This window comes from Euprymna scolopes, chromosome 21 (genome assembly GCF_053919585.1).
Source record: "Euprymna scolopes isolate OS-2025 chromosome 21, ASM5391958v1, whole genome shotgun sequence".
NCBI lineage: Eukaryota > Metazoa > Mollusca > Cephalopoda > Sepiida > Sepiolidae > Euprymna > Euprymna scolopes.
In genome coordinates, this window is record NC_136502.1 from 82,905,718 (window position 1) to 82,931,975 (window position 26,258).

General features: G+C 28.1%; 1 protein-coding gene across 5 annotated transcripts in view; it reads left to right on the forward strand.

Annotated features, from left to right (window-relative positions):
- The window catches only part of LOC145242523 (protocadherin beta-4-like), a 639,353-nt gene that overhangs the window by 602,589 nt on the left and 10,506 nt on the right, over positions 1-26,258 (forward strand). For 4 of the 5 annotated variants that reach the window (XM_080105592.1, XM_080105594.1, XM_080105595.1 and 1 more), the window contains one exon: positions 14,083-14,139. The exons of the other annotated variant lie outside the window; for it this stretch is intronic. In XM_080105592.1, coding sequence (XP_079961718.1) covers positions 14,083-14,139 — 57 coding nt within the window. The remainder of the gene's footprint in view (positions 1-14,082; positions 14,140-26,258) is intronic. 5 annotated transcript variants of the gene reach the window in all.

Sequence of the window (26,258 nt, forward strand, 5' to 3'; positions counted from 1 at the left end):
TATTCCAGTTTTGCTTAGAAAGAATTTTTAGGGTGAGTGAACTTAACCCTACTACCACCCTTAGTTGTGGTTCATGAATTCAGAAAGAAATTCTGCAATCTAAACAAAAAGATAAATAAATGAAGCATGCATAGTCCCCGTGATTGCACAGTGAACGAAGCATAAAAAAAAGTTCAGCATCCCCCTCCCCTCCCAATTTAGCTCCAAAAATCCCCAGGGGACATCAAATCCTGGTGAAAATGAACAAACGGTGCAATTTTAGGCCTTAACATATGTAAATTTCAGTTCTGCACCATGCAAAAAACTTGGCTAAGTCCATCGGCTAAGTCCATCGTTTGGCCCACCCTCACCCCATTTAGCCCCAAAAGTCCCCAAGGCCTTAACATATTCAAATTTATGTTCAGCACCACGCAAAACTGCTAAATAAACATACACAGAAAATTTTGGACAAATATGGTAAAATAGTCCCCCCCAAAAACGGAGTATTTTTATTAGCTTTAAAAGAGCCCCTGAGGCACACCCAAGAGTTATCGCGAAGTACAGATAAACAAAATTATATAGAAATCAGTTAGTTACAACTTTTCAGAAAGTTTTATAAAAATCCAAGACATCAATTTTTTTTTTTAATAAGCACAAAAGTGCAAAATTTAGCCATTTAAACCGAAAGGCCCCTCTAGGGGGGGGGGGCAACCAGAGTTTTCCCGGAAACCCGTTTTGTTACTTTTTACTCATATTATGTTTACTGTTTGTGCAGAACTTAAAAAAATTCCAAGGCGTAGTTATTGAGAAAAGTGTGGACAAACGAACGGATGAAGAGACGAACAGACAAGGGTGAATTTACAGGTCCACTCTCCTAAATAAATAATAATGATTTACAAATAAATAATAATGATTTATAAATAAATAATAATGATTTATAAATAAATAATAATGATTTACAAATAAATAATAATGATTTATAAATAAATAATAATGATTTATAAATAAATAATAATGATTTACAAATAAATAATAATGATTTACAAATAAATAATAATGATTTACAAATAAATAATAATGATTTACAAATAAATAATAATGATTTATAAATAAATAATAATGATTTACAAATAAATATTAATGATTTATAAATAAATAATAATAATTTACAAATAAATAATAATGATTTATAAATAAATAATAATGATTTATAAATAAATAATAATGATTTACAAATAAATAATAATGATTTATAAATAAATAATAATGATTTATAAATAAATAATAATGATTTACAAATAAATAATAATGATTTACAAATAAATAATAATGATTTACAAATAAATAATAATGATTTACAAATAAATAATAATGATTTATAAATAAATAATAATGATTTACAAATAAATAATAATGATTTATAAATAAATAATAATGATTTACAAATAAATAATAATGATTTATAAATAAATAATAATGATTTATAAATAAATAATAATGATTTATAAATAAATAATAATGATTTATAAATAAATAATAATGATTTATAAATAAATAATAATGATTTACAAATAAATAATAATGATTTACAAATAAATAATAATGATATATAAATAAATAATAATGATTTATAAATAAATAATAATGATTTATAAATAAATAATAATGATTTATAAATAAATAATAATGATTTACAAATAAATAATAATGATTTATAAATAAATAATAATGATTTACAAATAAATAATAATGATTTACAAATAAATAATAATGATTTACAAATAAATAATAATAATTTATAAATAAATAATAATGATTTACAAATAAATAATGATGATTTATAAATAAATAATAATGATTTACAAATAAATAATAATGATTTACAAATAAATAATAATGATTTACAAATAAATAATAATGATTTATAAATAAATAATAATGATTTACAAATAAATAATAATGATTTATAAATAAATAATAATGATTTACAAATAAATAATAATGATTTATAAATAAATAATAATGATTTACAAATAAATAATAATGATTTATAAATAAATAATAATGATTTACAAATAAATAATAATGATTTATAAATAAATAATAATGATTTACAAATAAATAATGATGATTTATAAATAAATAATAATGATTTACAAATAAATAATAATGATTTATAAATAAATAATAATGATTTATATATAAATAATAATGATTTATAAATAAATAATAATGATTTACAAATAAATAATAATGATTTATAAATAAATAATAATGATTTACAAATAAATAATGATGATTTATAAATAAATAACAATGATTTACAAATAAATAATAATGATTTACAAATAAATAATAATGATTTATAAATAAATAATAATGATTTATAAATAAATAATAATGATTTACAAATAAATAATAATGATTTATAAATAAATAATAATGATTTACAAATAAATAATAATGATTTATAAATAAATAATAATGATTTACAAATAAATAATAATGATTTATAAATAAATAATAATGATTTATAAATAAATAATAATGATTTACAAATAAATAATAATGATTTATAAATAAATAATAATGATTTATAAATAAATAATAATGATTTATAAATAAATAATAATGATTTATAAATAAATAATAATGATTTACAAATAAATAATAATGATTTACAAATAAATAATAATGATTTATAAATAAATAATAATGATTTACAAATAAATAATAATGATTTATAAATAAATAATAATGATTTATAAATAAATAATAATGATTTATAAATAAATAATAATGATTTATAAATAAATAATAATTATTTATAAATAAATAATAATGATTTACAAATAAATAATAATGATTTATAAATAAATAATAATGATTTACAAATAAATAATAATGATTTATAAATAAATAATAATGATTTACAAATAAATAATAATGATTTATAAATAAATAATAATGATTTACAAATAAATAATAATGATTTATAAATAAATAATAATGATTTACAAATAAATAATAATGATTTATAAATAAATAATAATGATTTACAAATAAATAATAATGATTTATAAATAAATAATAATGATTTACAAATAAATAATAATAATTTACAAATAAATAATAATGATTTATAAATAAATAATAATGATTTACAAATAAATAATAATGATTTACAAATAAATAATAATGATTTACAAATAAATAATAATGATTTATAAATAAATAATAATGATTTATAAATGAAAAATTAAATTGTTGATGTAATCTGATGATAGTATAACTGGTAAAGTCTAACTTTTTCTCATCATTTCGACAAAGAATGTACACCAGTTTAAAAATAAACATCAAAATAATCACAAGTTCTGATTTGAGCAAGTACAAATAATAAACCAAAAACATGAACATAAATAAACAATACACCTGAAAAAGGTACATCAGTAGAAACACAGCCATAACTTTATTTGTCAAGTAAAGTGAGATTTTCCCCTTAATTTATTGATTGGAATAGTTTAATACATGAAAGTTCCATAAAAAAATCGGTTTTGTTTTTTATTTTCGCCATAAATTGATCTGTGTTATGAAAAAAGACATTTTCACTTTTCAATCCAATTAATCGATTTTACTATTTTGTCCGAATCAATATATCAGTTTCCATTTTTTTTTTTCATATAAAGAGAAAAATGGTGGCGTTTTTACTATCGCATTAACATGTACTATGCCCATCACTCTTTACACCATGTTTTTTTATTCAGTAATAAGATATATATTTTATTTATTTATTTATTTTGGCTTCACGAGTTTCTTGGCTTACTCAATTTTCGTGGACAATACTGAGATACGGGCTCTGCTTTTTTATTATTATTATTATATAAAGGATAATTGTCTGTTCAGTTTGTTCAAGATGTGTGTATGCCCAGTTAAAAGTCAATAACTATAAAACAAACAGCCACAAAGTTGGTATATAAGTGATGATCATTGCCCTGGATGGATAATATCTAACATTTAGAAAGTATTATTGCTTCTTTGAACCTAAATTGATACATATGTTGCCAGGGAGGGTTTGTTTTTTTTTAACATTTTATGTACTAAGGGGAAGTAACTGGCATTTTTATTAAGGAATGACTTGCTTTATGCCAACCCATTCCTCGAGAAATCTACATAAAAGAGTTGTCTGCGTATATGTGTATGCATATCCAGTTAGAGAGAGGTGAGCTGAGTGGAGGAGAAAAGGCGTGGGGAGAGGAAAGGGAAAACGTGCAGGAGGAAAGAGAGACAAATAGAACGAGATAAACAGATAGAATTTTCATATGCTGCACTTTTGTACGAGGCAAGGCCGGGTAGGCCGGCTAGTATATTAAAAGACACCTATTAAAAAAAAGGGAGGGGGTAAATAAATATACAAAGAAAATTTTTACAGTTCTTAAGCCAAACAAAAAGGGAAAACATTCACGGTTGTATAATATTAGTTTGAAGAATCAAGTAAATTTCATCATTAAAATTATTAAATTTTGTAAAGCAAAATGAATTAAGCATCTTTCATTTTTTTTTTTTGTTTATTGCAATCTGATTTTTTTTGTTTATTGCAATCTGATTTTTTTGTTTATTGCAATCTTATTTTTTTTTTGTTTATTGCAATCTGATTTTTTTTGTTTATTGCAATCTGATTTTTTTTGTTTGTTGCAATCTGATTTTTTTGTTTATTGCAATCTGATTTTTTTTTGTTTATTGTAATCTGATTTTTTTTTGTTTATTGTAATCTGATTTTTTTTTGTTTATTGCAATCTGATTTTTTTTGTTTATTGCAATCTGATTTTTTTGTTTATTGCAATCTGATTTTTTTTTTGTTTATTGCAATCTGATTTTTTTTGTTTATTGCAATCTGATTTTTTTTGTTTGTTGCAATCTGATTTTTTTGTTTATTGCAATCTTATTTTTTTTTTGTTTATTGCAATCTGATTTTTTTTGTTTATTGCAATCTGATTTTTTTTGTTTGTTGCAATCTGATTTTTTTGTTTATTGCAATCTGATTTTTTTTTGTTTATTGTAATCTGATTTTTTTTTGTTTATTGTAATCTGATTTTTTTTTGTTTATTGCAATCTGATTTTTTTTGTTTATTGCAATCTGATTTTTTTGTTTATTGCAATCTGATTTTTTTTTTGTTTATTGCAATCTGATTTTTTTTGTTTATTGTAATCTGATTTTTTTTGTTTATTGCAATCTGATTTTTTTGTTTATTGCAATCTTATTTTTTTTTTGTTTATTGCAATCTGATTTTTTTTGTTTATTGCAATCTGATTTTTTTGTTTATTGCAATCTGATTTTTTTTTTGTTTATTGCAATCTGATTTTTTTTGTTTATTGTAATCTGATTTTTTTTGTTTATTGCAATCTGATTTTTTTGTTTATTGCAATCTTATTTTTTTTTTGTTTATTGCAATCTGATTTTTTTTGTTTATTGCAATCTGATTTTTTTTGTTTGTTGCAATCTGATTTTTTTGTTTATTGCAATCTGATTTTTTTTTGTTTATTGTAATCTGATTTTTTTTTGTTTATTGTAATCTGATTTTTTTTTGTTTATTGCAATCTGATTTTTTTTGTTTATTGCAATCTGATTTTTTTGTTTATTGCAATCTGATTTTTTTTTTGTTTATTGCAATCTGATTTTTTTTGTTTATTGCAATCTGATTTTTTTTGTTTGTTGCAATCTGATTTTTTTGTTTATTGCAATCTGATTTTTTTTTGTTTATTGTAATCTGATTTTTTTTTGTTTATTGTAATCTGATTTTTTTTTGTTTATTGCAATCTGATTTTTTTTGTTTATTGCAATCTGATTTTTTTGTTTATTGCAATCTGATTTTTTTTTGTTTATTGCAATCTGATTTTTTTTGTTTGTTGCAATCTGATTTTTTTTGTTTGTTGCAATCTGATTTTTTTGTTTATTGCAATCTGATTTTTTTTTGTTTATTGCAATCTGATTTTTTTTGTTTGTTGCAATCTGATTTTTTTGTTTATTGCAATCTGATTTATTTCTGTTTGTTGCAATCTGATTTTTTTGTTTATTGCAATCTGATTTTTTTTTGTTTATTGCAATCTGATTTTTTTGTTTATTGCAACCTGATTTTTTTTTGTTTATTGCAATCTGATTTTTTTTGTTTATTGCAATCTGATTTTTTTTTGTTTGTTGCAATCTGATTTTTTTTGTTTATTGCAATCTGATTTTTTTTGTTTATTGCAATCTGATTTTTTTGTTTATTGCAATCTTATTTTTTTGTTTGTTTATTGCAATCTTTTTTTTTGTTGTTTATTGCAATCTGATTTTTTTTGTTCATTGCAATCTGATTTTTTGTTTTGTTCATTGCAATCTGATTTTTTTTTTGTTTATTGCAATCTTATTTTTTTTTGTTCATTGCAATCTGATTTTTTTTTGTTCATTGCAATCTTATTTTTTTTTGTTCATTGCAATCTGATTTTTTTTGTTCATTGCAATCTGATTTTTTTTGTTCATTGCAATCTGATTTTTTTTGTTCATTGCAATCTGATTTTTTTTGTTCATTGCAATCTGATTTTTTTTGTTCATTGCAATCTGATTTTTTTTGTTTATTGCAATCTGATTTTTTTTTGTTAATTGCAATCTTATTTTTTTTTGTTCATTGCAATCTGATTTTTTTGTTCATTGCAATCTGATTTTTTTTTTGTTCATTGCAATCTGATTTTTTTTGTTGTTTATTGCAATCTGATTTTTTTTTTGTTTGTTGCAATCTGATTTTTTTTTGTTGTTTATTGCAATCTGATTTTTTTGTTTATTGCAATCTTATTTTTTTGTTTGTTTATTGCAATCTTATTTTTTTTTTTTTTTGTTTATTGCAATCTGATTTTTTTTTGTTTATTGCAATCTGATTTTTTGTTTATTGCAATCTGATTTTATTTTGTTTATTGCAATCTGATGTTTTTGTTTATTGCAATCTGATTTTTTTTGTTTATTGCAATCTTTTTTTTATTGCAATCTGATTTTTTTGTTTATTGCAATCTGATTTTTTTTGTTTATTGCAATCAAATTTTTTTTTGTTCATTGCAATCTGATTTTTTTTCTGTTTAATGCAATCTGATTTTTTTTTTTATTGCAATCTGATTTTTTTTGTCTATTGCAATCGTATTTTTTTTGTTTATTGCAATCTGATTTTTTTGTTTATTGCAATCTGATTTTTTTTGTTTATTGCAATCTGATTTTTTTTGTTTATTGCAATCTGATTTTTTTTGTTTGTTGCAATCTGATTTTTTTTGTTTATTGCAATCTGATTTTTTTTTGTTTATTGCAATCTGATTTTTTTGTTTGTTTATTGCAATCTGATTTTTTTTGTTCATTGCAATCTGATTTTTTTTGTTTATTGCAATCTGATTTTTCTTGTTTGTTGCAATCTGATTTTTTTTTGTTTGTTGAAATCTGATTTTTTTTTTGTTTATTGCAATCGCATTTTTTTTGTTTATTGCAATCGTATTTTTTTTGTTTATTGCAATCGTATTTTTTTGTTTATTGCAATCTGATTTTTTTTGTTTATTGCAATCTGATTTTTTTTGTTCATTGCAATCTGATTTTTTTTGTTTGTTGCAATCTGATTTTTTTGTTCATTGCAATCTGATTTTTTTTGTTTATTGCAATCGTATTTTTTTTTGTTTATTGCAATCTGATTTTTTTGTTTATTGCAATCTGATTTTTTTGTTTGTTGCAATCTGATTTTATTTTGTTTATTGCAATCTGATGTTTTTGTTTATTGCAATCTAATTTTTTTTGTTTATTGCAATCTGATTTTTTTTTGTTTGTTGCAATCTTATTTTTTTTGTTTATTGCAATCTGATTTTTTTTTATTTATTGCAATCTGATTTTTTTTTATTCATTGCAATCTGATTTTTTTTGTTTAGTGCAATCTGATTTTTTTTGTTTATTGCAATCTGATTTTTTTTGTTCATTGCAATCTGATTTTTTTGTTTATTGCAATCTGATTTTTTTTTTGTTTATTGCAATCTGATTTTTTTTGTTCATTGCAATCTGATTTTTTTTGTTTATTGCAATCTGATTTTTTTTGTTTATTGCAATCTGATTTTTTTTTGTTTATTGCAATCTGATTTTTTTTTGTTCATTGCAATCTGATTTTTTTTGTTTATTGCAATCTGATTTTTTTTGTTCATTGCAATCTGATTTTTTTTGTTTATTGCAATCTGATTTTTTTTGTTTATTGCAATCTGATTTTTTTTTGTTTGTTCATTGCAATCTGATTTTTTTTGTTTATTGCAATCTGATTTTTTTGTTTATTGCAATCTGATTTTTTTTGTTTATTGCAATCTGATTTTATTTTTTTGTTTATTGCAATTTGATTTTTTTGTTTAGTGCAGTCTGATTTTTTTTGTTTATTGCAATCTAATTTTTTTGTTTATTGCAATCTGATTTTTTTGTTTATTGATATCTGATTTTTTTTGTTTATTGCAATCGTATTTTTTTTGTTTATTGCAATCTAATTTTTTTTTGTTTATTGCAATCGTATTTTTTTGTTTATTGCAATCGTATTTTTTTGTTTATTGCAATCTGATTTTTTTGTTTATTGCAATCGAATTTTTTTTGTTTATTGCAATCTGATTTTTTTTGTTTATTGCAATCGTTTTTTTTTATTGCAATCTGATTATTTTTGTTTATTGCAATCGTATTTTTTTGTTTATTGCAATCGTATTTTTTTGTTTATTGCAATCTGATTTTTTTTGTCTATTGCAATCTGATTTTTTGTTTGTTTATTGCAATCTGATTTTTTTTGTTTATTGCAATCTGATTTTTTTTTTTGTTTATTGCAATCTGATTTTTTGTTTATTGCAATCTGATTTTATTTTGTTTGTTGCAATCGTATTTTTTTTGTTTATTGCAATCTGATTTTTTTTGTTTATTGCAATCTGATTTTTTTTGTTTATTGCAATCGTATTTTGTTTGTTTATTGCAATCGTATTTTTTTTGTTTATTGCAATCTGATTTTTTTTTGTTTATTGCAATCTGATTTTTTTGTTTATTGCAATCTGATTTTTTTGTTTGTTTATTGCAATCTGATTTTTTTTGTTTATTGCAATCTGATTTTTTTTGTTTATTGCAATCTTTTGTTTATTGCAATCTGATTTTTTTTGTTTATTGCAATCTGATTTTTTTTGTTTAGTGCAATCTGATTTTTTTGTTTGTTTATTGCAATCTGATTTTTTTTCTTTATTGCAATCTGATTTTTTTTTGTTTATTGCAATCTGATTTTTTTTGTTTATTGCAATCTGATTTTTTTTTGTTTATTGCAATCTGATTTTTTTTGTTTATTGCAATCTGATTTTTTTTGTTTGTTTATTGCAATCTGATTTTTTTTGTTTATTGCAATCTGATTTTTTTTTTTTATTGCAATCTGATTTTTTTTGTTTATTGCAATCTGATTTTTTTTTGTTTATTGCAATCTGATTTTTTTTGTTTATTGCAATCTGATTTTTTTTGTTTATTGCAATCTGATTTTTTTTGTTTATTGCAATCTGATTTTTTTTGTTTATTGCAATCTGATTTTTTTTGTTTATTGCAATCTTTTTTTTATTGCAATCTGATTTTTTTGTTTATTGCAATCTGATTTTTTTTGTTTATTGCAATCTGATTTTTTTGTTCATTGCAATCTGATTTTTTTTCTGTTTATTGCAATCTTTTTTTTATTGCAATCTGATTTTTTTGTTTGTTTATTGCAATCTGATTTTTTTTTGTTTATTGCAATCTTTTTTTTATTGCAATCTGATTTTTTTGTTTATTGCAATCTGATTTTTTTTGTTTATTGCAATCTGATTTTTTTGTTCATTGCAATCTGATTTTGTTTGTTTGTTTATTGCAATCAAATTTTTTTTGTTTATTGCAATCTGATTTTTTTGTTCATTGCAATCTGATTTTTTTTCTGTTTATTGCAATCTTTTTTTTATTGCAATCTGATTTTTTTGTTTGTTTATTGCAATCTGATTTTTTTTTGTTTATTGCAATCTTTTTTTTATTGCAATCTGATTTTTTTGTTTATTGCAATCTGATTTTTTTTGTTTATTGCAATCAATTTTTTTTTTTGTTCATTGCAATCTGATTTTGTTTGTTTGTTTATTGCAATCAAATTTTTTTTGTTTATTGCAATCTGATTTTTTTGTTCATTGCAATCTGATTTTTTTTCTGTTTATTGCAATCTTTTTTTTATTGCAATCTGATTTTTTTGTTTGTTTATTGCAATCTGATTTTTTTTTGTTTATTGCAATCTTTTTTTTTATTGCAATCTGATTTTTTTGTTTATTGCAATCTGATTTTTTTTGTTTATTGCAATCAAATTTTTTTTGTTCATTGCAATCTGATTTTTTTTCTGTTTATTGCAATCTGATTTTTTTGTTTATTGCAATCTGATTTTTTTGTTTATTGCAATCTGATTTTTTTTGTTTATTGCAATCTGATTTTTTTGTTTATTGCAATCTGATTTTTTTTGTTTGTTTATTGCAATCTGATTTTGTTCGTTTATTGCAATGTGATTGTTTTTTGTTTGTTCAATCTGATTTTTTTTTGTTTGTTTATTGCAATCTGATTTTTTTTGTTTATTGCAATCTGATTTTTTTGTTTGTTTATTGCAATCTGATTGTTTTTACTGTTTTGATTTTATTTTTATGGTTTTCAAATTACATCTAGTTTTACAGTAAAGATGAATTAATCAACGTTTGTTTCCCCAAGACTTTTTCATACATATTTTAATACGCAAAATATATGCAAAACAATTGTTTAATTTTGTGATTAAGTTATGTTTGAATAAACTCAATTTTAATTGATGTGATTAGCCTAACTTTGCAATTTACTCACCAAATCACCCATATCATACTAAGTTTCAGTCTATGACTCTCATCCTCTCTCACTATCTTGTTTCACTCCCCATTCTTACCGCATACAACGTTTATCTACTCTTTCTCTCTCTGCTTGTTAACCATAAAAAATAATAAGACAATTATAAAACAGAATATTGGAAAAATACTCTATAAACAGTAAGAAATATCACCACATGTTTAACCCAAAGCTGGAGAGAAAAATAAAAAATAGGAAGTTATCTGACTGTGCAAATTAATTTTTCTGATTCAAACAATCTATCCACAAACTTAATAGATGACCTAAATGGGTCACTGTTTCTTATTTGTTTTTTTTTTGTTTTTTTTTATTATTTTTTTTTTTTTGTGTACTCTACCAATTCCAAGTATTTACCCAAATTGGATTTATTTATATAAAATTATTGTCTAAATTGGAGAGATAGAAAATTTCCATTATTTATATTGTTTTTCCTTGGATTATTGTTCTCTTTAACAACGTTTCAACAAATATGCCCTCCATCTTTCTTTGGGTACATGGTTTATTTTTCTTTTGTGTTCTTTTCCTGCATTTAAATCTTACAAGTGGGACGCTATGTAAATTCTACACGGTTGTCTATATTGATTTGTATAATTTACTCTTAATGATTATATTCCTTTTGAAATAATAAATGTGTAACATTGTACAACGTTTTTAACGGTTCAGAATAATCTGCCTAACACCTTAACAAACCCAACACGTTGTAGATGAAAATCTCGCAAAGAAACAGAGGAAAGGAAAAGAAAAGAAATTCGACTCAGCATTTCTTTTTTTTTTGTATTTTTTTGCCTATCACTCTCTCGTGATGTATTGCTTCCTGTTATTTTGCAACCAACGTCTCAAACATGCTTCTCTATTGCTTCTCCAGCCACGTGTCGCTCCCTGTTATTTTCCGGCCGTATCTCAAACAACGTGCTTCTCCATTGTTTTCTGATCATGTGTGTCTTTTCCTTCTCTGTGACGTCATCCACGCAGCTGGCTTGGACATTTGTTAGCTGTCATCCTGCTGCTGCTAGCAGCGCTAGGGGCTCTGTTACTAGTGTTTGTAAGGGTTAAAAATATTAAGAAAAGTGAAGCATACATTGTCCCCCATGAATACACAGTGAACGAGGTATAAAAAAATAACTAAGTTCAGCATTTTCTCCCTACCTCATGTAGCTCCAAAAGTCTCAAGATTACATCAAATCCTGGTGAAAATGAACAAACGGTGCAGTTTTAGGCCTTAATATATGTAAATTTGAGTTCCACACCATGCAAAGAAAAAAAAAAAGAAATAACTAAGTCCATCATTTACTCCACTCCCATTTAGCCCCAAAAGTCACCAAGGCCTTAACATATTTAAATTTAAAAACTGCTAAATAGACATACACAGAAAATTTTGGACAAATATGGTAAAATAGTCACAAAAATGGTGTGTTTTATTAGCCCTAAAAGAGCCCTTGGAGCACACCCAAGAGTTATTGCAAAGTATAGACAAACACAGTTATATAAAAATCAGTTAGTTACAACTTTTCAGAATGTTTTATAAAAATCCAAGGCATCAATTTTTTTTTAATAAGCACAGAAGTGTAAATTTTAGCCATTTTAACCCAAAAGGAACCCCTAGGGCGAGGGGCAACCGAAGTTTTCCCGGAAAATCCGTTCAGTTACATTTTTATTCATATCATGTTTAATGTTTTTACAAAATTTCCAAAAATTCCAAGGCATAGTTATTGAGAAAAGTGTGAACAGACGAACGGAAAAACAGACAAACAGACAAGGGTGAATTTACAGGGCCACCCTCCTTTTGTCGGGGGACCCAAAAAAAACTTATACTTTCTTGATGTTTCTGAATTTTTGAGATGAGGATTGGTTATTCATATTATTTGGATTCATCGAAACAGCTTGTGAGATTCAAGCCCCTTACTGAAAAAATATGTGTATAAAATCCCATGTAAATGGGGAAAACTATACAAAGGTGAAATCACATCGACCGAAAGAGTAAGACAGCCAGCAACAAGTTAAACTGCAGACCAGCTTAATGCGGGTACTGGTTTCCCACTTCATGGTTTTTTAAATCAGAGATTTGCTTCTCCTAGAAAGGTTGCCTTCACCACGGCTTACGGGAGCCCCCTCCCCCTCCAACACACACATACATACACACAAACACACACGGTGCTAGTTGGCCGTTGACCCCGAAAAGGGTTCATTTGCCCTTTTGGAAGGTCTTGTTTTTAATCATTCAGGAAGACTAGCCACCCTTCTCACCAAACAAGTCTGGTGGGGGAACCAGTTTAGTCGCCGGTGACCCGACCATGAGGTAGGTACATACATACATACATACATACATGATGATTGCAACGTCTTGTCAGACGAGTGCCACTCCCTCAGACATTTAAAATCCATGAGCCCAAATGTCTGAGGGAGAGTATCTATACAAATATGATGTTACAGAGTCTTAGCTTTGTACGACAGCTAAGTCTCTCTCTCGGTTCAAAATGTTGAGATCCAGCAACAAGCAAGAGCAAGATAGCCAGCAACAAATTAAACTGCAGACCAGCTTAATGCGGGTACTGGTCTTCCGCTTTATGGTTTTTTAAATCAGAGATTTGCTTCTCCTAGAAAGGTTGCCTTCACCACTGCTTAAGGGAGCCCTTTCTACCCCAATACACATATACACACACACAAATATACACGGTGCTAGTTGGCCGTTGACCCAGTAAAAGAGTTCATTCGCCCTTTGGAAGGTCTTGTTTTTAATCCTTCAGGGAGACTAGCCGCCCTCCTCACCATATAAGTCTGGTGGGGGAACCAGTTTAGTCGCCGGTGACCCGACCATGAGGCAAGTAGTACTGGGTTACATGGTACCAGTAGCATATGACATGACCTGACTATACATACATACATACATACATACATACATACATACATACATACATACATTTAAACAGACAGGTGATATTTATATTATAGAAGAGATAGCTTATCTTTGTATCAAGACGTCTGAATATACAATGATTTCTCTATGGAAAAGCACTGCTTTATCATGATTAAACAACAAATAAAATATTCATCATGTGTTGTTTATTTTAAACTTGTCGGTTGTAAAGGATGTGTTTCAATAATGTTTTTAGTTCAAGTTTTTATCATAAAATTATTTCTTTTATCATTTTTAACATATTTTATTTTATTTTTATTTATAGGTAACCGGTTAAGTGCAAGATCTCACGACACAGCTGATGGTCTTAAAATGCCAAAAAGTAGGTAGTCCCCTCATTTTTCTAACTTTCAATTTTATTTTATTTACATGCATGCAAAAAATTATAGGTTGAATACCTATTCACTGCATTTTCTTTTAAAAAATTTTTATTTTTACAATTCTTTGAATTTGTGTGTATGTTCATTTTTATAAAGGCAAACGATTATACTAATTTGTTCATTTATATTTGTTATTTATTTGTAGGTCGTTAGCTATTACTCCCCTAACGAAAGGAGGGTGGAACCGTAAATTCACCCCTGTCCGTTCATCCGTTCGTCTGTTTGCACTTTTCTCACCTTGGAATTTTTTGAAATTTTGCACAAACATTAAACATGATATGAGTAAAAAGTAACAGAACGGATTTTCCCGGAAAACTTTGGTTGCCCCTCCCCCTCCCCTCAACGTGTGCCTTTCGAGTTAAAATGGCTAAAATTGACACTTTTGTGCTTACTAAAAAATTTTTTATAAAACTTTCTGAAAAGTTGTAACTAACTGATTTCTATATGATTTTGTTTGTCTATAGTTCGCGATAACTTTTGGGTGTGCCCCAGGGGCTCTTTTAGGGCTAATACAAACACTCTATTTTGGGGACTATTTTACCATATTTGTCCAAAATTTTCTATGTATGTCTATTTAGCAGTTTTGCATGGTGCTGAACTTAAATTTAAAGGCCTTGGTGACTTTTGGGGCTAAATGGGGGAAGGCAATTGATGGACTTAGTCATTTCTTTTTTGCATGGTGCAGAACTCAAATTTACATATAACTAAAACTGCACCGTTTGTTCATTTTCACCAGGTTTTGACGTCCCCTGGGGACTTTTGGGGTTAAATGGGGGTGGGGATGCTGAACTTAGTCATTTTGTTTATGCCTCGTTCACTGTGTACAGGGGACCATGCATGCGTCACTTGTTTTTATACAATTCTTTGAATTTGTGTGTATATTCATTTTTATAAAGGCAAATGCTTATACCAATTTGTTCATTTATAAAACTGTAGGTAGTTATTTATTTGTTTAGTAATGGTTAACGGCACAAACTGACGACCTGGGTGTCCCAAGTTCGAATCCAGTCCGTTCCACAAAATTCACTTTCACTTAAGATGTTGGCAACCTTCACGTGGTCCCTCCTATAATCCCTGATGTCTTTCTAGAAAGAATTCTGACGAGGAAAGTATCGGGGAAAACAATGCCAACAATAGAATCTTCGGATTAATACGATATGATGGTGGGCAGTTATTTTAAAATAAAAATAAAAATAAAATCTTTCAACAATTTCTTTATTATCCACTTTAAAAAAATTGCTGTACGTTGTTTTTTTTTTTACTATTGGGTCAGCACTTATAAAGGCTAAGAGCCACTAAAGGATAAGAGTTTATGAAATCGAATGATTTCCAGCGCAAAGATGAATAACACTATGGGAGTACTAAAATTGACTAATGCAATAAATTTGATTACTTATGCGACGGTTCATGAAAGTATTTGTTGACATTGAATTTGAAGATGACTATATTGCATCCTGCTGGCAAATAGTTCCACCATAATGTGTTTTAGATGAGAATTACTTGTAAAGAAACTTTGTCAATGGAAATTCTGTCTGATACTAGGAACATGGAGGCAGAAGGAAAAGTCTTTCTCCATTGCGGTAGTTAGACGAGTTTTTCTGTGAATGACTTGCAAGGTGAAACTAGAGATTGGAACTTAGTCGAGCACCTTCCAGGAAAATAATAATAGAGCAGAGAGAGACTAGCAATATCTCTTTATTGAGAAAGTAGGTGTAAGGAACATAAAAGATCACACACATACACCTCCATTCCACCCCTCCACACGCACACACACATACACATACATACACATGCCACTACACACATACATGCACTTCCATACACACATACACCTGCACACGCACACATACACAGACCCCTCCACATACACACATATACCTACAAACACACACTTATACCTACATACATGCACACACACATACACCTTCACACATGCATACACAGACCCCTCCACATACACACATATAACCCCAAACGCACACATATACCTCCACAAACACACACACCTCCATATACACACATATACCCCCAAACACACACATATACTTCCATACACCTCTACACACACATACACCTCCACACACGCACGCACACACACACACACACACTAGATTTAGGTGTCAATTAAATAAAATCAAACTAATTAAACTCAACTATGTTTAATTAGAGAACTAAAAGTATTTGTTGATATCTTAAAACTTTCTGGTAAACACAAAGTATGCTGTTAACAGAAAAAAAATGACTTCAATTATTCTGGGACTGATTTCTATTGTTGAGAAATTTTGAATATCATCATTAAATTTAGGCAAGACAGATCACGATTATATAAAAGAAAATATCAAGTACTTCGAACATTACCTTTTCCTTTAATAATTGACGATTACAAATGAAAATAATTATTTAAATACTAGTGTACATCGTCTGTCCAAAATGACAAAAAAAGAAATTATGTTCGACCAGTGATGGCAACCTTCTGTTTAATGGAACAATGGCCTTCTGCATCAAGTTTGGTGGACTAAAGCATCTGTTGTGGCTATAAAGTCGAAACATCTCTACATGCAGGCTTGAGCGGGTGATAATGTGACCTAGGTTTGCCCAGTTACCAATACCCTCCTCTTGGTGTTGCAAAATCCATTCGAAAGGCAACCTTATATGGTCGGAGCCAGTACAGCTGCAAGAGTTGACAGAAAAGTGTTGCAGTGCTTCACCATCCATCTATCAGGACTCCAAACTAGATTTTTTGTTGGGATTTACTGCCTTAGCTTCTGCCTTTCCCAAGGCATCCAAAAGACAATATCCAATACCCGAAGAAGGTCGCAGGGTACAGCGACCGAAACGTTGTGCTAATAGCACTCGAGACGAGAATAATTATCCCATTAATTAAAATAATACAAACATTCACATCTCATCTAAAAAATTCAGAATTGCAGTGGGCAGCCATGTTAAGTTTAAATATAACATGAAACGAAAAACAATATTGGTATTCAATAGAATTTAAGCTAAAAAAAGGAAAAAAAGAAAACGTAAAGGGAAGAACTTTGAATAATTTAAGGATGGAGTACTGTTGCCACATTTAGGCAGGAGCTGCTAGAAAGACATTATCCTGCCTTGACAGAGTTAAAAACAGACTTCGTAACCTAGTGGGGGATACCCTTTTTTATTCCCTGCAACCTCTTTCCCACAGAAGAGACATTGCAAGCCCGTTTCTGCTTTCTCATTATTTTCATAGCAAGTGTTCGTCTGAGCTCCAATCTATGGTCCCTCCTGACAACACTTTCACGAAAAACACTCGTCTAGCTGAAACCACTGTCAATAATTCCCCCCACTCTTTATCTGTGCATAACCCTAAACGTAGATTCTATGAACAAAGCTCCTTTCATAGAACTGCACGCCTGCGGGACTCTCTTTCTGTTTGCCTGTTTTTCAAATTCTTGATGCACCGTCCCCTTAAGTAATGCAATTTTACCAAATTTCCACTACTAAGGATTACTACGATATTACCCCATTGATTACTGTACACTCAATAACCCTTATCCTCGAGTGACCTTCGGGCCTTGATTAGTGGTGACTCCTATATAAAAAATAATAATAATAATGATTTGAAATTAGACTTTTTTTTTCTGAATTCCTTAGAACACACAGAGAAAATTAAGAAGCACTGTCAACCTGATCGTTAGAATGTTTCTTTTGTTTTCAGTTATCTCCTTTTTCACCTGACTTGCATCTTACAAGAATGTCGCCAATGCAAGAACACTACAAATACATCGGATTTGCGTCAGATCTATATATAGAAAGATAAAGAACAGATATCATCCAGAAGTTTTCGTTTTAGATATTAAACGTTTTTCTTATTTCAAAATGTATCACATATTTAAAAAAAAAAAAAAAAAAAAAAAAAAAAGTAAATCTTTAAGCGAATGAAATTGAAACTCTGACAATGCAAGATTTCAGGAGGTTAAAATTTTCTCATGTTCTCTTTTTAATCCTTTTTAATAATGCTACATTACAGCATAAAATATGCGACATGTAGCTCAGAAAAGTATTAATAGAAAGAATGATTTTAACCTCTCTTCCGTAAATTGTAGCTACATCCACATAACAGCAAAAATATTAAGTTGAGAAACAAACAAGGAAAGATAACTCACTCACATACGAAATGTAAATAATAATATCGTGCAATTTACACAGGCTCGTATATTTTAATATGAAAATACAAAAACAAAAATGAACACAATTTTAAAAACACGCGTCTTTTAAATAAATCTCTACAATTATATAAATGCAACTTTGTCTGTGTGTGAGTTCATTCCTTATAGACTCCAAAACGACTGAAAAGATTTTCTTTAAAATTTACAGAACTTTAGTGTATAAGTCTGGGAGGTATCCTAGTTAAGTTTTGTCTCAGAATACCCCCAATAATTACCGATAATCGAAACCGTTATTTTAATTTATCTATCATCGGCAAAGTCAATTTTCCATGTCGTTGCTTAGCAACAATGATAGAACAACGGGCCGGGAAAATTCTACTGTGGGGAGGGTGATAGCGTATTTGTTGTTGTTTTTTTTGGGGTTGTTTTTTTTTTGTTGTTTTTTGCATGACGTGGTCTTTAGGTTCAAACTCCGCACGTAAATTTCTTAATTTTTTTCGTTAACTGAAAAGAATTTTATAAAACTTTAAAATTTACATGCTTTTTTATTTTTTATTTTATTTTTTTTTTTTGCATGACGTGGTCTGTAGGTTCAAACCCCGCATGTAAATTTCTTAATGTTTTTTTTTTCTTTTTCGTTAACCGGAAAGAAGTTTATATAAAATAATTTTATAAAAGAAACAGCAGGTTCTCTAGAGTTTTAACATGTGTATGATGTCATGGAAAATGGGAAGTTCTAGATATAGTTAGAAAACTTTAGAGTTAAGGAGGAGAAACTGAGAGAGAGAGTCTGAGGACGACAGACGACAGTCCAGACATGGACATTCGAACGTCTAGAAGCGAGATGGTCACTTTTGAAACTTAGAATGTGAAGCTTTGAATCCTTGATGATGGAAACCACGGCCGGTCGTGAGAAGAAATAAACCCATCATGTGTTTTTATAAACATCGTCTTTGTGTTGTAATTCTACCAAAAGGTAAAGTGAAAATTGTTATTATATGTCTATATATCTGTGTTATAAAATGTCTTAACATACACATCTCATATCGACAATGTGAACTCTACATCTCATATCTATACTTCTAAGTATGAACGTTTAATATATATGAATCTTTATAACACGAACAATCTCTCTTACAACATCTCTCTCAACGGCAAACTCTTAATAAGACTCTCTTTCTAAGACACACTCTTAATAAGAAAACCTATATGTAACACAAGACACCAAATAATCATAGATCATCTATTTATTAAGCAAATCTGTTTTTTTTTTTCTATCCTGTAACATGATTTTCTTTGTTGTTGTTTTTTTATCAAGGAAAAAAATCTCAATATTTATTTGATTATGATTTAATGGGAATAAGTGTGTACGAATCGGTGGATAGAAAATTTAACAGAAAAGAAAAATAACAATCACAAATGAAATTTGGAATATTGATTTTCCGGTATCATTTCTTGGTTGGATTGGAAGCCGGATGGGGACAAATATTAAAGCATATTAGGCTAAGAAGACTCAAAGAATCTTTGTTATTTATGTTTGTTTTTTGTTGTTTTTTATTGAATTGATTTAAATAAATTAGTAACTAATTAAGTTTTTTTTTTATCAGGGAAACTGTTCTCATCTTTGAAATTATTCTCACAACGTTGCAGTCAATGTAACCTCTGACCTTCTTGAAGTGCGTCTTGCTGAATTCAGAAATGTGTACAAAATTGCAAATGGAACCCTTTATTAGCTATTATTAATGTCTTAATACCATTAAGTCTTAATGGTATTCTTAATATCGCTCGTAGTTTTAATGAAGTCTTAATGATATTCTTAATATCGCTTGTAGTTTTAATGAAGTCTTAATGGTATTCTTAATATCGCTTGTAGTTTTAATGAAGTCTTAATGGTATTCTTAATATCGCTTGTAGTTTTAATGAAGTCTTAATGGTATTCTTAATATCGCTCGTATTTTTAATGAAGTCTTAATGATATTCTTAATATCGCTTGTAGTTTTAATGAAGTCTTAATGGTATTCTTAATATCGCTTGTAGTTTTAATGAAGTCTTAATGGTATTCTTAATATCGCTTGTAGTTTTAATGAAGTCTTAATGGTATTCTTAATATCGCTTGTAGTTTTAATGAAGTCTTAATGGTATTCTTAATATCGCTTGTAGTTTTAATGAAGTCTTGATGATATTCTTAATATCGCTTGTACTGAAGATCGAACCTTCACCCTCTAGAGGACTGTCACTTAGAACTAGTCATACTTAGTACTTTATCCGTTGCGCCATAGGTTCACATCGACATATGGCGTAATGAATAAAGTGCTAAGTTTAAGTAATGAGACGAAAAGAATCATATTAATAATCCAAATTGTTAATTCTAATCTAAAAAAAAATTCCTAAACATAAGTGATTATTCATATTGATATGAACAATATCCGAACATATATTTTTATTAATAGACACGAAGAACAGCTCTCATTTTCACTTAATACATAAATGATGTAATCACAAGGAAAACATGCACATGTAAAAAAAAAATTCAAATTATATAGAGTTGTAGTAATGCTAGAGCCAATGTTTAAGATGAAATGTGTTTTCGCATTACTAATTAAACAATGTTTAAGAATTATTATTATTATTATTATTATTATTATTATTAACTGCACAGTGTTGTGATGTTTACCGATTTTTTTTTTCGTTCAAGAGCGCACTTTTACACCAAAGCTAGTGAGTATAGTCAAAGAGTCAATTAGATAGAAAGCACCAGGCGTAGGATGTTTGATGTGCCAAGCAGAATCGACTTCTGGAGTACGTTAATGTCGTACTTGATTCCCAAGAAGTTCAACTGTTTCTTCTTCTTCTTCTTCTTCTTCTTCTTTATTTGTTGTAAGATTTAATAGTCATTAACAAGGTCTCAAAGAGGTGACTAATCGTAGACGTTTCAGTGTCCTGAGACATGAATGTGATTGTGATAGAGAAGGAGCACGGAAAGTGTAACAATTATGGTCTGTTAGTCATTGTAGATAAGATGAATGCATGGAATTAAACCCAAATAATTCCGGTGATAGTTGATACACTAGGTGTAGTATCAAGTCGTCTGGAAGGACATTTGAAAAAAAAAAACAAAAAAAAAACTACAAATCCTAGATGTGTTCGGCGGCTTCTGGACAACTACTGTTGTTGGTACCACCAATATCCTTAGGAAAACCCTTTATCTTTGAAGCTCCTGGTTTGAACTCAGAATTGAGGAAAAATCCTCTGAGGAGACATTATAAAACAAAATTATTATTATTATTATTATTATTATTATTATTATTATTAGTAGTAGTAGTAGTAGTAGTAGTAGTAGTAGTAGTAGTAGTAGTAGTAGTCCAAAACAATGTGTTAGTAAAAAAAAGAACTATACAAGTCATCATCATAAAAATGTAAAAAACAGAGAAAGGAACAGCCAATGGCTTCAATCAATAGGCGATATATCTATAGTTAACTGGCTTTTGGCATTACTCTCAAAGTTAATTTTGTTTTTGTCAAAACATGGTTTAAAAAAAAAATAGCAACTGGATATTGCCATGAGTCAACATAAAGGAATTAACTCCTTGATAAAAAGTTAGAGTTACTTCTCCTTAGATAGTATATGATATTTGGATTATTTAGATTATCTGTTCTCATCTCGGGTGTTATTTTCACAGCGTTTCAAATGATATAACTTCTGACTTTCTTTAAGATACGTCTTGTTTAATTTGGGAATCTGTATAAGAATTTTTAACAAAATCCTTTATTTGATCCATAAGGGGAAGCTTGCTCTTGCTTGTTCCATCAGCCATGACTGGATAGACTTCTTAATTAATTTGTAATCGTCTTCTCAGTATCACCTGCACTGAAGATTAAACCTTCAACCTCTTGAAGACTGTCACTTAGAACCGATTAATATGAAGTACTTATATCCATTATGATACAGGCCCTTGCGTACATCCAAGATGAGAGCAGTAGGCTGAATAATTCAATAAATCCAAATCATCAAAAAAAAAAAAAAAAAATTCTGAAACATAATTTCACATTTATTTATTGCTGTAAATAAACAAATTTAAATTTCTTTGTAACAAGACAAATACTTGTAGAGTGATAATTGAATTTTCTTTTGCTTTTCTTCCAAACAGTAGCAATAATTTCATAGTCGATATTCAAAGTGAATTGTGTTTTCGCATTACTGAGCAGACGATGTTCTACAAAAGTAATCATTATTACTTAGCAGGGCTTTCCAGCATAGCCCGGGGCAAAAGAACTTATACCTCTTTTCTCCCTCTCTATCTGTCTATCTTTCTCCCTATTCTGTTTACCCCCTCCCTCTTCCCACACTCCGTGTTTCTCTTTTGGCCAGACCATTCCTCTCTCTGGACACACACACACACACACACACACACCTCCTTTATATAGATTCCTCAAAGAATGAGTCGGCGTAAGGGAATTAATTCCTTGATAAAAAAATATCAAAGTTACTTCTCTTTAGCTAGTACATGATATAGCTGGAAAGCCGACTTCCCTTCTGACAGAAATCTGTGTCAGTTTATGGTCAAAGAAATAAATATTTTTTTCTAAATTTTAGATATTATTTATTCCAGACAATGTTGCTGAAGAATTTTGTTGGTTTTTGTTTTGTATTTTATGAGTTTTAGTCAGACACACCGAGCACATACACACAGACAACTGTCTTTTATACAATAGTTAATCATATTATTATAGATGTCAGTAGTAACAGTAGTAGTGGTATCATAGATGTTATTTAAAGTCAAGAGATTTTCGGTATTATTCCGTAACAAATTAAATTTTAATAAAATCATAGGTTTAGGCATTACTCCAAGACATAGTATTATTGGGGAACGCCCAATAACTAATTACTAGCACAAGTATTAGTAACTATTTTCTTATAATTGATAATATCCTCTAATGGAAACTTGTGAAAGTTTAAGAACAGCAAAAAGATAATTAAATTGAATTGAAGTAATAACACTTGCTTTTCGTTTTATAATGTAATTTTCCCATGATTTGGATTTACAGCCACTATTAAAAAAATGAAGATGGCGACCAGAAGCGCAGGTTAGAACCAAACTGGTGCAAAGGAATAATCATAGTATTCAGAAATAAAGGTAGCGAGTGGATTAAATATCCGTTTCGATCAAATTTTATTCATGAGAACATGTGCGAATGAAAAATAGAAATAGCAAAACAGATCTATTGATCTATTTTGTAGTAAAAAAGAGAAAGAAATTATTATGAGACTGCTTATATATATATATATATATATATATATATATATATATATATATATATATATATATATATATATCCCGCCGATTTCGATATATGAGGTTCCACCACAACAACTAAGTTGCTCGGAAATCCACACAGATGATTTGTTTATATTGGTGAAGGCTTTGTGTAGAACCAATCACACTTTTTGACATTACTGCTTACCTCCGTCAGTGCAGATAACTGCATTATTATTTTGGTACCTGCTTATATATATATATATATATATATATATATATATATATATATATATATATATATATATACTACCAGAAGTACGCGTTGTTGACTGGGTTCAAAAACAGCCTACAGAAAATGGACTGTGATTGATGAAAGTATGATAGGTTATGAAAAGGAGGGGTTTGTAAAGAGATAGGTTTTGATACTCAAATATTTTAGCCTAAGCAAAATATGATGAAAGTAAAGATAATTTTCGCGAAAATATATTTTTTCATATCAACTTTGTTTCCATTCGTAGCCAAGAGTGACCAACAAAATGATGTTTCCTTACAAAGAGAAAATGTTATAATAATGTTATATAACATTTATTTCTTGTATATTCATATTATTATATTAATAATATGAATATACAAGAAAAAAATGTTTCCGTAGTCAATAAAAGTTACTTTTATGGTAGGAAAGTTCATTGGTTGGTATTTTTAAGAAGTTTGTAAAAAAAAAAATTTTTTTTAATTCACGAACCGGTTTAAAAAAAAAAATCAAAATGGCAGCGACTTTGAAATGGAGAGCCCCGTTTTCAATTTGAAGGAGGGGCACCTAAGCATTCTGTGTTAACAATTTAAGGAATATTTATAAACATATTTTAATGTTTTCCGCTATTTTGAGCTGGAGGAATATTCGATTATGGAATGTGTAGTTTATATAAAAATTCATTTAAGTAGTTATCGCCTCAAATTTCGTTTTAATTTCGGTTAGCTGAAATTATTTCAAGTAAAGAGCATTAAAAACTATTTCAAAACAAAAAAAAAACATGAACTGAACTTTTATTGACTATGGTAACATTTATTTCTTGTATATTTATTTCTTGTATATTTATTTTTTCGGGTAGTCGTGTGTTGGTTTTTCTGCTAAACACTCGTACTAAACAATGTCGACGAAATATCGAAAAACAAAGAAACAAAAACAGTTTAGAAAAATAATGAAGCTTTACTTACTTTAATAAAATAATCCGAAACAGCAAAATGGGATATTAAAAAAGTAAACACGTAGTTATTTTGTTTTTTAAAGCAAAGAATCGATATAAATATGAATAAGAAGAAAATGGCGCCCTTTTCAAGCAAAACAGCTTCATTTCAATTTTACAGTATTGAACGGTGTAGTATTGCGCCGTCTGATTCAGGGTTGTACCATTGTAATGTAAAGAACATGCAGAAAGGGTTGCAATCAACTGAATTCCTTCTAGTACACTTACAGAAAAAAACAAGCTTAAACAGATATATAAATAAAAATAAAAAGGTTATGTCAATGTTTTTAAAAAGACACGTAATCACATGAGCAGGATTTTTTTCCTTCTGTTGACTCGATAACAAGTAACGTTCTTATTGTTTATTATTTATCTATTTTCGAAAGAGTGTCACGTGCAAGTGGAGAAGGAAAAAAACAGTTATGCAAAATTTGTGTCGAGAATTGTCTAAAGTTCTGACTTTTTTTGGCTTTCACTTTAATAAGAACGTGAATTTATGAGGTGCATTTATTTGACACAATATGATTCAACTCAAAAAAATAAATAAAAGCTCACGCGAATTAAGATTAAAGTTAAGGTGTTATTGTGGACCCTCACTCCTTTTAAAAAACCTTGTTAAACTTTGTGACATATTTCCATTCTATGGAGGTCAGGTGCGAACGAACACCCAATAATTTTATTATACCATATTTCTTCAAACTGAAACATAATTATCAAAGTATACTTACGCAGATAGATATGAAAAGTCTTTGTTAAAGTTTGTGCCATATTTCCATGGAGTACAGGCGCGAACGCAGACCCCAAAATTTTATTATACCATCCCTATTTAAGTTGAAACATACTTATCATAGTATTCCTATGTACATCTATATGAAAAACCCTTGTAAACGGTTTTTTTTTTTCATTTTTTATTTCCATACTTTGTGGGCCAGGCGCGAACGCAGACCCCAAAATTTTTATGAACCACCGTTCTGCCAGATCAAACCTACCCATTCCTGATTCTCGATACATCTTCTATCATTATATGTAACAGTTTTTTAAAATAGTCAACCATATAGGAGCCTATTCGTGACCACACACACACACACACACACACACACACACACACACACACACACACACACACACACACACACACACAGACGTTCAGCTTTATATTAATATATATATTGGACTCAAAATTTATTACAATTCATTGAATGCTTGTTTTGGTGTCCATTTCAGGTTCAATTCAAATCCAAATTGGGGGAGATTATTTGAATTATCCAAAAGAAGATTTTAAACTATGTTTGGTCAAAATTATTTCATTGTCTTTTCCAAGTTGAAAATATTTCGCATATCAGTGAAAAGACTACTGTGATACCATAAATTACAAGAGAGATAAACATATAATCAGAAAAGAAACGTGATG